We start from the raw sequence: 14,762 nt of genomic DNA on the forward strand, positions 1-14,762 counted from the left end.
GTCAACCAACAGATTTATGATTGGGGGGGGAAAAAAAAAAAAAAGAGAAGAAAAAAGAAATTGTAGCAGCTTTTGTTCTGTGAACCTACTGCAAATGATAACAATTTTTTCTTTGCTTATTCTTTTATTTTTTTCTCTTACTTTCGTCCCTAGAAAGTACTAACTATAACCATGAAACAGTTCTTTCCGGTCAAGCTATTTTCAAACAAGATTAATGCTTTTTCTGTGTGTATACTTTATTCTTACTCCAATGAAGAAAAAGAAAAAGAAAGAAAGTAACCCTCAAATTGCCTTTAAAAAGTGCTGAACACCATTCCCATAGACATTATTCACTAGCCACATCGTTTCTTTTGGCAACTTGACTATAGAGACACACTCCAATAAGAACATATGCATTTAAATGATGTACTTTTATGACATCTTTACAAGAATAACAGTAGCTAATTGTTGAGTTTCCTACTGGGAAATGTCTCTTTAGTGTGTAGATCTCTGAATGACTACTCTAATGCCATACTACTCATACTGCCAATGTTACAGTAATTTAATCATATATATATATGCATATATATGTGTGTGTGTGTGTGTGTGTATATATATAAAGTAGTTAGCTCTTATTTGGGATATGCTTTATCATCTTGCCTTGTAACATAAACACAACACAGCTCTTGGGCCACGTGATTCACAGCCACCAAACATTCTCTTTATTTTAAATTCTATTACTGAATGTGACTGTAGGGCTTTTTTAGACTCACTTACTTGGTGCTGACTGGCTTTTGCCAACTGCTCATTGGCTGCTTCTACATTGGAAGATGCAGTCTCAATGTTGGCTTCAATACTGTCTGCAAATTAAGATAATAGAAGACAGTTACAAGGTACAGACCTCAGACAAAGACTTTATACCAACAGCAATTCAGCAGTTTACTCATGGTCATGAAGTGACAGCAGATTTCTTGTTTGCAGGCAGTCATGCTACAGGGAAATAGGAAAGATACCCAAATTTTGATGAATAAGGAAGCCTGACCTGTCAATCAGGGACAGTGTGACTGACAGCTCTTAAAGTGCCACCGCAGAGGACAGGGGTTTGCATTCCTCTCACTCCCAATGAAATCAATGAAGAGACTAATAGAGAATTCAAGTAAATCGGCTCAAGACCGGGAATCTCACTGGACTGGAGTTAAATTACAGAAGAGACATTGCAGATTGTATCTGAATTGGTCTGAATTACAGCTCAGAGATAAGATTCATCTGAATAAGTGCGAGTTGTTGACATTCCCCAGATGTGGGTATCTGAGCTCAGACTCTACTGCAGTCAAGAGAGAGCAAGTCAGTGGAGTGCGATTCATCTCACTCAATAGTAGCTGCCTACAACTAAACAAATCAGATGAATCACAGCCTAAGCTCTACCCACCTGATTTCCAAACTGCCAGGGAGATCTGCCCAAATGACACAGACTGGAACTGAGTACCAGTGTCTAAAATCAAGGGAGATGAAACTCATCCTGGATTGCCAAGTCTGTTGCTGGAGGAAGGTGCAGAGACCACGGGGAGGCAAAATGAGCCTAGATAGGAAAGATTAATAGCTACAGACTACAGCTGGAGGTGGGAAAATTCCCCACGTCAATCAAAGACAAGTTTTAACTTGACTGCAGAGCTGTGCTCAGAAAGCCTCACGTCTATGGTATAAACACAGAATCACAAAATCACAGAATGGTTAAGGTTGGAAGGGACCTCTAGAGATCATCTAGTCCAACCACTCTGCTCAAGCAGGGACACCCAGAGCACGTGGCACAGCGTGGCATCCAGGCAGGTTTGAAGATCTCCAGAGAAGGAGATTCCACAACCTGTCTGGGCAGCCTGTTCCAGGGCTCTGTCCCCCTCACAGTAAAGAAGTTCTTCCTCACATGGAGGTGGAACTTCCTGTGTTTCAGCTTACACCCATTACCCCTTGCCCTGTCACTGGCTACCATTGAGAAGAGTTTGGTCCATCCTCCCTACATTCAGCCTAGGGTACTTGTACATGTTGATCAGATCTCCTCTCAAACTTCTCTCGTACAGGCCAAACAGACCCAGCTCACTTAGTGTTTCCTCATATGATAGATGCTCCAGTCCCTTAATCATCTTCGCGGCTCTACACTGGAGCCTCTCTAGAAGCTCCGTGAACCTGCATTTACGAGTTTGTGTTTCAACTGGAAATCTTAAGACACCTTGACCAACCTGTACCCTAAGAGATGCACAGCCAATAATTTCTGGCCCCATTTGGAGAATGTGTACACTCGGTGTGCTTATATAGATTTTAGAGTGGATATTATACCACTGAGTATATTAAAATGGTCAGGAGGAATTCAACTTTTGGCAGAAATTTGGGAATAAATTTCCAAGATTTCTCTCACAGTAAATAAGATTAATGGAAATACTTCAACTGATGATATTAGATCTTGGATTAAGACTTGTTAGAAAAGTTTTACATAGTTTGGGTTTTCTTTGTTGTTGTTTTTTGTTTTGTTTTGTTTTGCTTTGTTTCTGAGGGGAAGAATGTACTACAGACTGGCCACATCTGTGACGCATAGAGAAATGAAGGTGTGTAGGTAAACTGTGGAAAGGTTTAATTCTTTTTTTTTCAATTCTAAATGAAGCAATGCTGAAAGTCAGTTAATGTGATTAATATTTCTGATAATTCAACTTAAAACAAAACAAAACAAACTAACAATGAAACCTCTGTCTGAGAAATAATATAAAATTTTCTACAGGGCCTGAGAGGGCTGCTGGGCTGATTCTCAGAAACATGCACACACATATGTTAAAACCCTGAAGAATTTTTTTTTCCTAATATTTCATTGATACTAAAGCGTCCTATGGAAGTGATTTCAGTACAAGTAGAAGATAATGGATCAGGTCAGTCTGAGCAACAATTGTAAATACAACATGGTGGACAGACTTCAACCTGTCACTAGATAATAGACAGATCCTTGGCAAGTTTCCAAGGAAAATCCTACTACCTGTTCTGCATGAGGACTATCTCTGTCCGTTGACATCACATTCATGACTAAAAAGCATATCTGTACTAAACTCCAGGTCTGGCTCTGGTATCTTCTCAGGCAGGCATTGAAACTGGTGTGAAAATCGACACTTGGTCATTCTACATATTTTACAAGAGTACTAGTGGAAGAACATTTTATGTTTTCTACATAAAATGAAAAATTTTATGTTTTTACTTCTGCAGAACTAAAAAACAGATGTAGGAAAAGCTGAAAAGAAGCAGATCTGCAGGTTAGATTAGCTCTGTAGGTCTGGGGAGATTACCCTCTATTTTTTTATACTAGGACAGTGCTATGTAATTCGCAGCTATAGTCCTCACTTTGTGTTTGGATATGATAGTGGGCAAAGCAGAGAATCCAAAATGGTTAATATGGCATAAAGTGCAATTTGTCACTTATCATGGACAGGATGTTTCAGCTGGAATGACTTGTCACCTATACTGACAAGTCGGTGATAAGAGCTTGTTTCTATGGTTAACCACAACTGCATGATACAAAATTAAACAGATTTGCCAGGACACACTTAATGCTTCTGTGTAGTCCACAGGAATCAGTGGGCAACAGCAGTCATAGTGTTTCCACTCACCTGTGGCCCTAATGGCAGAACACCAGGCCTACAATGAGTGAAGTTCTCATTTAAAATTCTCTATAATCACTTGTAAACCCTAGAAGACACTAGATAAATAGAAAAACCTACTGGAGGGAGCTGACTTTCTATTTCTCCTTTGGCCCTGGCATGAAGGTAAGTGACCCTGATCCCAAATCAGTGAGATAACTGTGGCCTGGGTCAGGGATTTTCAGTAGTATCTCAAAACCCCAATTTTGTGTCTCGAAAGATGATGAATTTGTGATTATGATATAGTCTGGAACCAAATAAAAACTCTAAGACACTGTGATCACTATTTTCACTATTTCACTGTGATCACTATTTTCTTAAACTAAGGGACATGGCTGCACTAAAGCAGATGGTGGAATTGGAATTTGGAAAAAAAAAAACTTCTTAATTTTCAAACTAAAATACTTCGATATCCTGTGCTTTCGATAGGAATAGTGAAGGCAGCAGAGCAGCAGCTTTTAGATGTGACTTAACATGATTTTATGACACATTTCTCACACAGAGACAAAATTCATGATGACCCAGGAGGCCTCTTTCAACCCTACCTATTTACGTGTCTTCTTAGATCAAGGTCTTTAATGACCAGCAGAAGTCTTCTACATGAAATTACTGCAGTGAAAGCAGCTGAAGTGAGAGGTTTTTTTGTCATAATGTATCAAGGAATCACCTGTATGACCTATGTCTTTATACAGTCAGAAATAAAAGGGCTCCATAAGGCAGTATTTTTAGTAGAGCTGTTTGAAAGACAGGAAAGGGAGCTTGTGAATGAGCATTTTAAAAACGCTTTCATTGGCAATAACTGAAACGGGTCCCTTCAGGTTTCACAATCTGCATTTATTTTTAGTACTTCAATAAGCTTAACCCTATTTTATCCCTATAATTTCTGACTAAAAATAATCAATGCAATATACTGAGAAATGCAATAAAAAAGAGAATATTTTGTTAGTAGCTAAGTGCTTCTTTCTTAATTAAAAGACAGGTTTTATGTGAAATTGCTTTTGCTTTTAATGCAGGTGAAAAAAATCTAATTTCACTCAACAACTGCTCACCCTTATTTTCCAAGCAGGACTAGGAAGACTATTATAACTATCTTAAAATATCATAACAAGCTCTTCCTGCTGGTTTTCTTCCACCAGCAGGCCAAAGTCTTAGTTTATATGACTAAAAGTGGCTATAGGGCAATGGCCAAATCCCAGCATTAATTTACAGCACTTGAGCTCCTGAAGTGATTTACAGTGTCCTTGAAATGCATCCTGGAAATGTCAAGTATCTGCTTCATATGGATGCACTGAAAAACCCTATCAGACTGCCAGAAGTTTGCCATGCCTCCCAGAGTCTGTCCTTTAGGGATTTAAAATTCAAGGGTTGTCCCACATTTATCTATGGGAAAATAGTGCATCCTACCAGAGAGCATGGCGCCTCATATCATCTGCTCTGTGGTAAATGACAGAGTACAGAAATACAACCACTTTAGTAGATGCAATGCAATTTAGTATTCTTCCTTGGAGAGAAACAAGTTGTCTCAAATTACTGCTATTTACCACAGGAGAAGAGTCTGCTCATCAGCATTGTCCTGAAGCAGCACGGGATGGCCCATCTTCTCATTGCCCTTCAGCTGCCTGAGGGTATCTGGAGTTTCTATAAGACTTTCTCATATGGTCTGGGGAATTCAAGGTGCTGGCTTCAATTCCACAAAATTTGCATGTGTGAAGTTACTAAATTACAATAATAGCATCACTTCACAAGTTTTATCATTTTGTTTTGTTTTTGATGGAAAAAAAAATCAATACACAAGACATTTTGGGGGAGAAATGCCAGATGGGGACATGCCAGACTCTACTTTTTTTTTTTTTTTTTTTTTTTTTTTTTTTTTTTTCCAAAATAATCTCTGAAAGTAATTTAAAAAGAAAAACAACACTTAGTCTAGCTGTGATCAGGAAATTCCAGATACTCCTCTGCTTGTACACCCCTTTTTCCTTATGACGTAACTTCAACACTTTTTGAAAAGATATAATAAGCCATCCCAGTTGAAGAGAATATTTTTCTAAACTGAAATAAAAACTCTTAAATTGGAAAAAAAAAAGAAAAAGAAAAAGAAAGAGAAAAAGGAAAAAGGAAAAGAAAGAGAAAAATTAAAATTAAAAAGAAAGAGAAAAAGAGAAAAAGAAAGAGAAAAAGAAAAAGAGAAGAAGAAAAAGAAAAAGAAAAAGAAAAAGAAAAAGAAAAAGAAAAAGAGAAAAATAATTAAAGTTAAAAAGAAAGAGAAAAAGGAAAAAGGAAAAGAAAGAGAAAAATTAAAATTAAAAAGAAAGAGCAAAAGAGAAAAAGAAGAAGAAAAAGAAAAAGAAAAAGAAGAAGAAAAAGAAAAAGAAAAAGAAAAAGAAAAAGAAAAAGAAAAAGAAAAAGAAAAAGAAAAAGAAAAAGAAAAAGAAAAAGAAAAAGAAAAAGAAAAAGAGAAAAAGAAAGAGAAAAATAATTAAAGTTAAAAAGAAAGAGAAAAAGGAAAAAGGAAAAGAAAGAGAAAAATTAAAATTAAAAAGAAAGAGCAAAAGAGAAAAAGAAAAAGAAAAAGAAAAAGAAAAAGAAAAAGAAAAAGAAAAAGAAAAAGAAAAGGAAAAAGAGAAAAAGAAAGAGAAAAATAATTAAAGTTAAAAAGAAAGAGAAAAAGAAAGAGAAAAAGAGAAAAAGAAAAAGAAAAAGAAAAAGAGAAAAAAGAAAAAGAAAGAGAGAGAAAAGGTTAAACTAATTACTTTATTTCGCCAAATCCATTTCATAAATTGGTGCATTTTGCCTGCAGTATTTTTCAGAAGTGCAGTTCTGTTTACAGTTAACACAACCTCCCCATCAGAGAACTGAGTGCATAAGCAGTCTGGGTTTGGCACAGGAATAAATGATAGGGATTGGGATTGAGTCAAATAAATAAATATATTTTTGCATGCTGTTTTGGAGGGACCTTTTTTTTTTTTACCTACAAAGTCACTGATATTTACAACTTCTTTGTTCTCCCTCTTTTCTCTGCATAGCTTGTTTGATTAACTTAACCTACTCAAGCCACTGCGTCCCAAATTCTGTGATGGAGCTTGACGCTTCCCAGCAGAAATGAACCTAGTGCTTTGGCAGCTTGCACCTCTATCACATTTACTGCTCAGTCACCACAATACCAGAAATTGACAGCCCAGCAGGTCCAACCTGCTGATAACAACTTGAGATGATTTGGTGTGAGAAGAACCCTACTGGTGGCAATAAACAGCATAAAAGGAGGAGCCTCCTTCCTTGTACAAAATTAGTTGCCTCATTAACTGCCAGCGCACTGGCCCAATCAAATTATGAAGGTCAAACACAGAGCAGCAGACAAATTTTTAGGCAGTACTAAATTTACAACTGCAGTCACCTGTTATTGTTTCCCTTACCAATCAGCGTGTGCTTCTTACCAGAACTGCCAGCACTAAAAATTAAAAATAAAAACCCACCTGCAACAAGGAAAGAGGCAAAAAGTCACACTGAGGGAGAGCAGACACAGGCAAGAAGCAAGAAAACTCATCCATTTCTTGTGCTGCCTGCTGCCTCTAGTGAAATAAATTAGCTGAGGAAGAGCATGCTGCCTGCCTCCCAAAGATGAAGTTGTTTAGCTACCAACTGCTGGTTAAATGAAACAGAGATCCTCCAAGTCATGTCTGAAGCTAAAGAAATGTGAAATAGCTGGGATGGTTTACTAGACTTTGATAATTTAAAAAAAAAAAAAAACACAATGGCAGGACATATGAGGAGGAAACTGCATGTTTCCACTGCATGTGAAAATACATGAATACTGACTCAGGAATAGGTCAGTGCACACTCCTTGCATGGGTTGTGCTTTCCACTGAGGCGTAACTCCATATCTCAACAAGTGGCTGAAATTAAGAGAGCCAACAGAAGATTTCCCATTTCATCAGGAACCAGTAAAAATCTAAATGTACCCATAACAGTCTCCTCTGAGATAATTTAGGAAACTTTATCAAATTAAAGAGTCTGCAGACCGCATTCAATTGCATGTGGATATCCGAGCTGTTGCATTTAGGTACTCAGAGGCTATTTTCAAGACGCGCTTATATTCTGCAGATGTCCCATCTCATGAACATAACTCGAGAAGGTTCAGCTGATGCTCCAGACGAATGACCTCCCAGCTCATACTTGTGCATTTAGGCATTTGACATTAGACTCAGCATTGTCAGTTACACTGGAGGAGGACAGGTGGAAGGGAGACGATGACTCCCTGTCGAGTCTTGGGAGAGTCTACATTTCGGTTATCAGAAAGATGGTAATGATAAAATAGGAAACAAGTGGCAAAACAGATCTGGAAATATATTTTCCTTTGGAGGAACTCTATTATTACTATTATGCAATAAATAACAATGTAAACACCAATATTGCCTGAAGACTGAATATATTGACTCTATCAAAACATTCCCTACCAACTGAAGGAAAGGACCAGCTGTATCTTTAGCTCGGGACAAGTCTGAGTGCTTTAGCTTGATGTCCACCATGTGCTGAAGTCTGTAAATTGGAGGAGCATACAAATTTGGCCATGAAATTTATAAAGTTTCTTCCCCCTACACCTAATTATTTCCAAATTTAAAATGCCCAGACTTTAAGAGTAAAGTGAAATGTTAATAGCACCAAGATCTAAGCTGGGCTAAGTAATGGAAGAAAAAGAAAGCCCTTTTTGTAATGCAAACACAGATTTGTACACCTATGTTCTGGATGTCTCTGGAGGTAGAGGACACAGCAGTGGTAAATTAGTTCCTGTATCTCCAGTGCTGTAATCCTAAAATAGGTGGCAAGTATATGATATTGGCATGTCTTGCTGCTTTATGGAGGTGGGAAGGTTACAGATGCTCTGACAGGAGGCTGGTTGCAAAACTGTCCAACAGAGGAAGAAATGTGACTTTCAGAACAACACAGGTCTTTCTTTGTGCGTTTAAGAAATGTGATGAAGCTGCAAGCAGTAATGTAACCAGTGAAAGATGAATTGGTGCAGCTTAAAAAAGGGCTCTAGGTCTTCCATATTATTTTGGCATAGCTAATAAGATTATATTCACAGGTAGGAGAGAAAAGTAGTTCTTGAGAAAAGAGCTCTTTCCAATGGGGGGGAAAAATATCTTTCTGCCATGGGCAAAGAGAATGCAATGATTGTATCACACAGGTAAACATTGTTCTCTAATATAACACAGGGGTCGAAAAATATGCAGCAAACTTAATCAAACAAATCCTGGCAATTCTGTTGCTGATGTATCCTTTCGAAGAACTGGAGATTTAAGGCTTGATTTTCCTCTCTCTAAAACCAACGTTAAAATTGATTTCATGGAATTATGTTTATTTATCCTTGCATGGGCAGAGGAAGAACAGGCCCACACAAGCAAAACAATGTCATTCAGCAGCAAACACTGGGAACTCCTCAAGCTGTTCAGGCACTTGTAGCTCTGTTGAGCAGGCATTGGTAAGAAATGAGTGAGTGTTGCTCTAGCAATCACCCTCAATATAATTGATTTTTCAAAGTGTCAGCTCCTTTATCCTTGACTTGGATGTTTTGCCTGAAGAACCCTCCTGTTCTGCTGTGGAGATGGCTTTATTCCACTCAGAGCTTCTTCATGCTCTCCAAGCTTTTTCCTTTCCACTAGTGGGGATCTTGCCACTTGTGCTTCAGATCCCTCAAGTTTCTCCCACAGTATCCAAGAAAAAAATAGCTTGTAGGATTCTCTTCCACAACTTGTATTTCTTCTCAGATATTCTTGTTAGAGCCTTTAAAGGAGGCTAGTGGAGCTGGGGAGATTCTCCACCAACACTTCAGTCCTGTGTGGACTATATCAGCCTTAGTTATCTTGCTCTGGGTGCAGAGATGTGTCAAAAAAGGCACTAAAGTAGCATTTTTCCTTGAGTCTCAAATATTTTTTCTTGTGTTGCAAGTAGAATCACTCAACTGGGCATCAGATGTTTTTCTCATGTGCTAATTCTGTTGCACCAAAGTGTGGGTATTTATATCCTAATTAATAAGATAATTTGTCAATTTTATGGGATAAGTTTGTGCCCATACTTCATATTGCTTGTTTTCTTCAGCTGGAATTTATTGGAGATAATTTTGGTCAGTTATGCGTTAAAAAAAAACTTGACTGAGAAAGATCAGAAAGGAACAACATGCATAATGTTGGACTGAGACAGGGATAGAAACGATGATATGGGATTTGGCTAAAGAGAGGAGGAGACGTCCTTCTCCCTGCATTTGTGTTCAAGATGCATAGGGCTGCTTTCATCAAGGACTGCTGTAAGACTGTTGAAAAGACTCTTTCTGGCGATTCCAAGATAATCTAGGCCTTTCACTTGTTTTGACTTCAAGGACTCAGGCACACTGATACTACAGTGCGTAGTTAAATATTCATATCAAAAAGATGCTATCACTAAGAAACCAGGCAAGGTGGCTTATTTGTAGAACGCACAAAATACGAGAGATGTGCTGCTCTGACTCCACATTTCTCCCATTCATTCTCATCCATTCCCTCCCTGCACGGTAGATATCTGATTCTTCCCTTCAAAAGGTTAAGGATGTATTCATTAAGGAACTGGGCCAGGCCCATATGGTAGCAAACTACTTTTAAGAATCTTTAAAAAGTCTTCTTTTGCCATACCTCTGTAAGCTCTTCCCATTGATGCCTCTCAGTTCAAAAGAATAAAAGGTGGTTGGCTCAATAAAGCCTGGATGTCTTTTGCTTCACTTTCCCTGGATGTTCATTTCCTCTGTATTTTCCCAAAACTTGAGCACACACAGAACTTTCAATTCATTCATCTAAGAAGTGCAGTGGGAAGAAGGAAGAGCACCTCAGATGTGTAAACAACTAAGCCATTGTGCTGGCATAAAGGCTACTTAATGTAACTTTTTCTCATAGGCAAGTTAATATTGGGGCCACTTCTACACATGGGTAACATCTTAAAAAAAATGCTGCCTTGATAAGAGCGGTTACAAGGGTCTTGAAGCTAACTAACTGATGTATATTATCATGTCCCTCAAGGCATTAACATCTGATGTGTTCTCGGGAGCCGAATCAGACTCCAAAGTTATCCATCTACAAAAATGAACTGCCAAACAACTATGAATTCAAAAAAGAGAAAGAAAGAAGAAGAAGAAGAAAAGGAAGAATATGTTTTTATGTATCATTTTAATTTTGTTCTGCAGCTGTGAACCTGAGTAATGTTTCTCAGTGTGATGTTGCTAGTTCATTCCATTGTGGGAGGAGGTGCTTGATGCTAGTGCAAATTTTCAAAGGTATGGAATTGGGAAATAATTTAACAATTTTAAAGAAAATGGTAAACAGCAGAGAAGCTTTTCGTGTTTTACAATCTGCATATGCCTGTCTTCATACAGCCCTCATCAACTCCAGTGAGATCTCCAAAATGAGCACTTTAGGTTTGCAATATCTCCATAAAACTTGCTTCTATGATTTTTAAATCCCTCAATATTGCTTTAGGACTGATATCTCTCAAATTTGAAAGTGGTCAGTTGTTTCTAAAGCACTGCACAGTATCATCATGTGCACCTGGCAAAATAAGAGACACAGAAAATTATCTGATTGTTCTTATCTGCACCAGAAGAGAGCAGTGGCAAAGATAAAGTTCAAGGGGATTTTAAGAACAGATCTACAATATTTTATCCCTCTGTTAATGAAAAAAAAATGATGGCTATCACAACAGAAGGGATGCTGTTGAAAAGTAATAGTAGTCGTGTCACTTCTCTCCCCTTTTCCCAAATTTTCTCCATCATGCTCCTAGTGACTGACGGCTGAAGAGTAAGAGAAGATTAACTAATGGGCAGAAGTTTCCCACTATGCATGTGAGCACATCACAGTGTCAGGCTACTGTAAATTTAACCGGGAATATTCTGCAATGGGGAAAGGAAATTCCATTTAGGAGAAGCAAGCTGCTTAATTCTCTTCACCACCATCAATAATTGCAATGGCGATTACTACCATTACTGTTATTATTCTTTTTTTTTTCCTTAAAAATATATGTAGAAAGGAAGAATTGGTTCTCTTCTAGTTAATGCTGAGTATTCTCCAGCTTCCTTTTCACAGTCAAAAATGAATGGCTTACTCTCACAGCAAAGTCTCTTATATGTTAAGTATCCCACCTAACTCTTCCAAATATGAAAACTCTATTACAAAGAGCAGCTTGTCAGATCCATCAGCGCGCTGTGGACAAAATGCCCAAGACACAGGAAAAATACACACAATATCAACAGACTCACTCACTAGGCAACATGCAAACACCAAAGTGGAACCATGCAGGAGGGTAATGAGCAGGTACTTTAGCAGTGATATCTACCTATTGTGTCTCCTTGCTCGTGCACCATGGAGGCCAGGTCTTTAATGATCTGGTTCACATCCAGCATGTCACTCTGAAAAGATAGAAGGTTTAACGTTAATGTTCAATGGATAAAAATGGATAAATCCTAACTGCACTCTCTCTGCTCCAAATACCTTGCCAGTGTAGAAATAAAAGAAAAAAAATATAACGCTCCTATAATAAATCAAAAATCCCCTTAAACAAAGTCATGGTTAGTTGGATCTAAGTCAAACAGTTGATTTCAGCTTTCTATAAGAAACAAGTAGAACGATTAGATTATACGGTTGTTTTTCAAGATTGTGGATCATTGAAAAAGATCAACTGAAAAGAGCAATAAAAACAAGATCAACAAACCATTGTCTTTCTGAAAAGGTATTTTTGAGGCAGGCCTTTCACTCTAGAGAGCAAACTTGTGCTTTAAGGATAAACAAACAAGCAGGTCTTTCAGTATAATATCCTTCTGATAAAAGACTATTTGTACACTGATGGAGATCTGATAATAAAAATAATAGTAATAAAAAAAAGCCCCCGAATTCCAATCTCCATATTGTTATGGCATTCAGGACAGCTATTTGATGAATGCATTCATTTATACCTTTTCAAATATAAAATAAGAAAGAAGAAAGGGAACTAAATGCAGCACAGAAATGTTCTTGGTTAAAAGACAGCATATTGCCTGAGTCTGATTCCCTAATTTTTGAACATCTACCATATACAAGAGCAAATGTGAGCATATGTTGACTTCATGTCTGGCTTTAATGGGAATAATTAATCTAGCAATGAGATAATGCTGTAAGCACCACCAGAAAGGCAAGAGCCTTAGTAGAGCATAAAAAAAAAAAAAAAAAAAAAAAAAAAAAAAAAAAAAAAAAAAGAGAGATACTCAAGAAGAATGCATTTTGTTTAACTGTTTAAACCACAAAATCCCAGAATGGATGACACTGGCAGGGACCTCTGGAGATGATCTAATCTACCTCACGCTGCTCAGAGCAGGGTCAGCTAAGGCAGGTTGTTCAGGAATGTATCTGGTCAGTTTTAGTAAATCTTCAAGTGTGGAGACATCACAACCTCTCTAGACAGCCTGTTCGAGTGCTTGACAATTCTCTGACCACTCTAAGAGTGGTCATTTTTTGACCATTAGAGTTTGACCACTTTTTCTTATATTTATGTTATATTTCTTATGTTCTCATGTTTAAATGGAATTTCATGTAATTCAGTTTGTGCCCAGTGCCTCTTTTTTTCTGATACGGGGTATCAGTGAGAAGAGTTTGTCTCCATTTTCTTTTTCTTTTCTATCAGGCATATATAAACACTGATAAGGTCTCCCTGAGCCTTCTCTTCTCCAGACTCAACAGTCCCAACTCTTTCAGAATCTTATTGTATGATAGATGCCCCTGACTGACTGGATAGTAGTTCGCCAGGTTGCTCTTCTTCGCCTTCTTGAATATAGGAGTGATACTTTCTCTCTGTCTACTTATGGACCTCTTCCAATCACCGTGACACTTCAAAGATAATCTAGAGTGGCCTCACAATGACATTGGCCAGCTCCCTCAACACTCACTGGTGCATCCCATTACATCCTATGTTCTTGTGTATGTCAAATCTGTTCACATGTTCCCTGACCTGATCCTCTTCCACCAAAGATCTTCTTATACCTGGACTTTCCTGCAGGTCTCAGGAACTTGGGATTCCTGAAGTCCAGTCTTACCAGTAAAGACTGAGAAGAAGAAAACACTGAGCACCTCTGCCTTCTCCTGTCACTTGAACTTCTGCCCTATCCAGCAGCAGGTCAATATATTCCCTAATTTGGCTATTGCTGTTGATGAACCTGTAGAAACCTTTCTTGCTGCGTGTCATACGCCTTGCCAGATTCAGTTCTCGACAGAATTTGGCCTTCCTAACCCCATCCCTGCACATTTGGACAATGTCCCTTTTCTTTTTGTTGGGTATCCTCTCCCTTCTGACACTTTTTGTATGCTTCCTTTTTATGCTTGAGTTTTGTCAGTTTTGTCCTTGCTCATCCACACGGGCCTTGTGCCACCTTTGCTTGACTTCCTGAATATTGGGATAGACATATAGAACAGATATAGTACAGTATATTATACAGTATATTATAGCAGAATCTAAACATGTTTCATTGCATTTTTCCACACCAGGTTTTATAAGAACTAAGAATATCTTAATAATTACCAAAACGTGCTCTAGGTGACTCTGCGTGTGCAAGGGGGTTGGACTAGATGATCTCTAGAGGTCCCTCCCAACCTCAATGATTCTCTGACAGGGAGTTTCAAAATAAAAATAATAATAATTAAAAAAAAAGAAAGAAAAGGATCTGCTATATTTTATGTCTTAGTTAGCCATTCACATCCTACCATAAGAGAAATGAAACCTTACCTCTGCCCAGCTGGCATTTCTATTCCCAAATGTCTTACAAATAGACTCACAGTGAGCCTTGGCCTTTTCTCATTATAATTGCACTCTCCCATGGTGGGGAAAGAGTTTTATGTATTAGATGAGCCTTGATGTGGAAGAATTAAAACTTTATCTTCTTACTGCTTTAACTTTTTATTTATTTGTTCCAACTAATTTGTATTAGATGTAAGTGGAGTAGGCTGAGCATAGCTAAAAAAAAAATCAAAACAACAAAAAACAACTTGTAACTATTTCCCACCTGTAAACTGTAAAGATTCTTAAACCAAAAATGAAAATATTTGAGCAGACACAATTTTTTTTGTACATTAT

At 37.8% G+C, this 14,762-nt stretch overlaps 1 protein-coding gene across 3 annotated transcripts in view; it reads right to left on the minus strand.

The window, feature by feature from the left end:
- TSNARE1 (t-SNARE domain containing 1) overlaps positions 1-14,762 on the minus strand; it is a 418,229-nt gene that overhangs the window by 146,613 nt on the left and 256,854 nt on the right. For all 3 annotated transcript variants that reach the window (XM_088531270.1, XM_088531278.1, XM_088531285.1), the window contains exons 9-10: positions 12,000-12,072; positions 757-839 (exon numbers count right to left, since the gene is read on the minus strand). In XM_088531270.1, coding sequence (XP_088387396.1) covers positions 757-839; positions 12,000-12,072 — 156 coding nt within the window. The remainder of the gene's footprint in view (positions 1-756; positions 840-11,999; positions 12,073-14,762) is intronic.

This window comes from Tinamus guttatus, unplaced genomic scaffold (genome assembly GCF_059628265.1).
Source record: "Tinamus guttatus ecotype Peru unplaced genomic scaffold, ASM5962826v1 Tinamus_guttatus_pri_ptg000032l, whole genome shotgun sequence".
NCBI lineage: Eukaryota > Metazoa > Chordata > Aves > Tinamiformes > Tinamidae > Tinamus > Tinamus guttatus.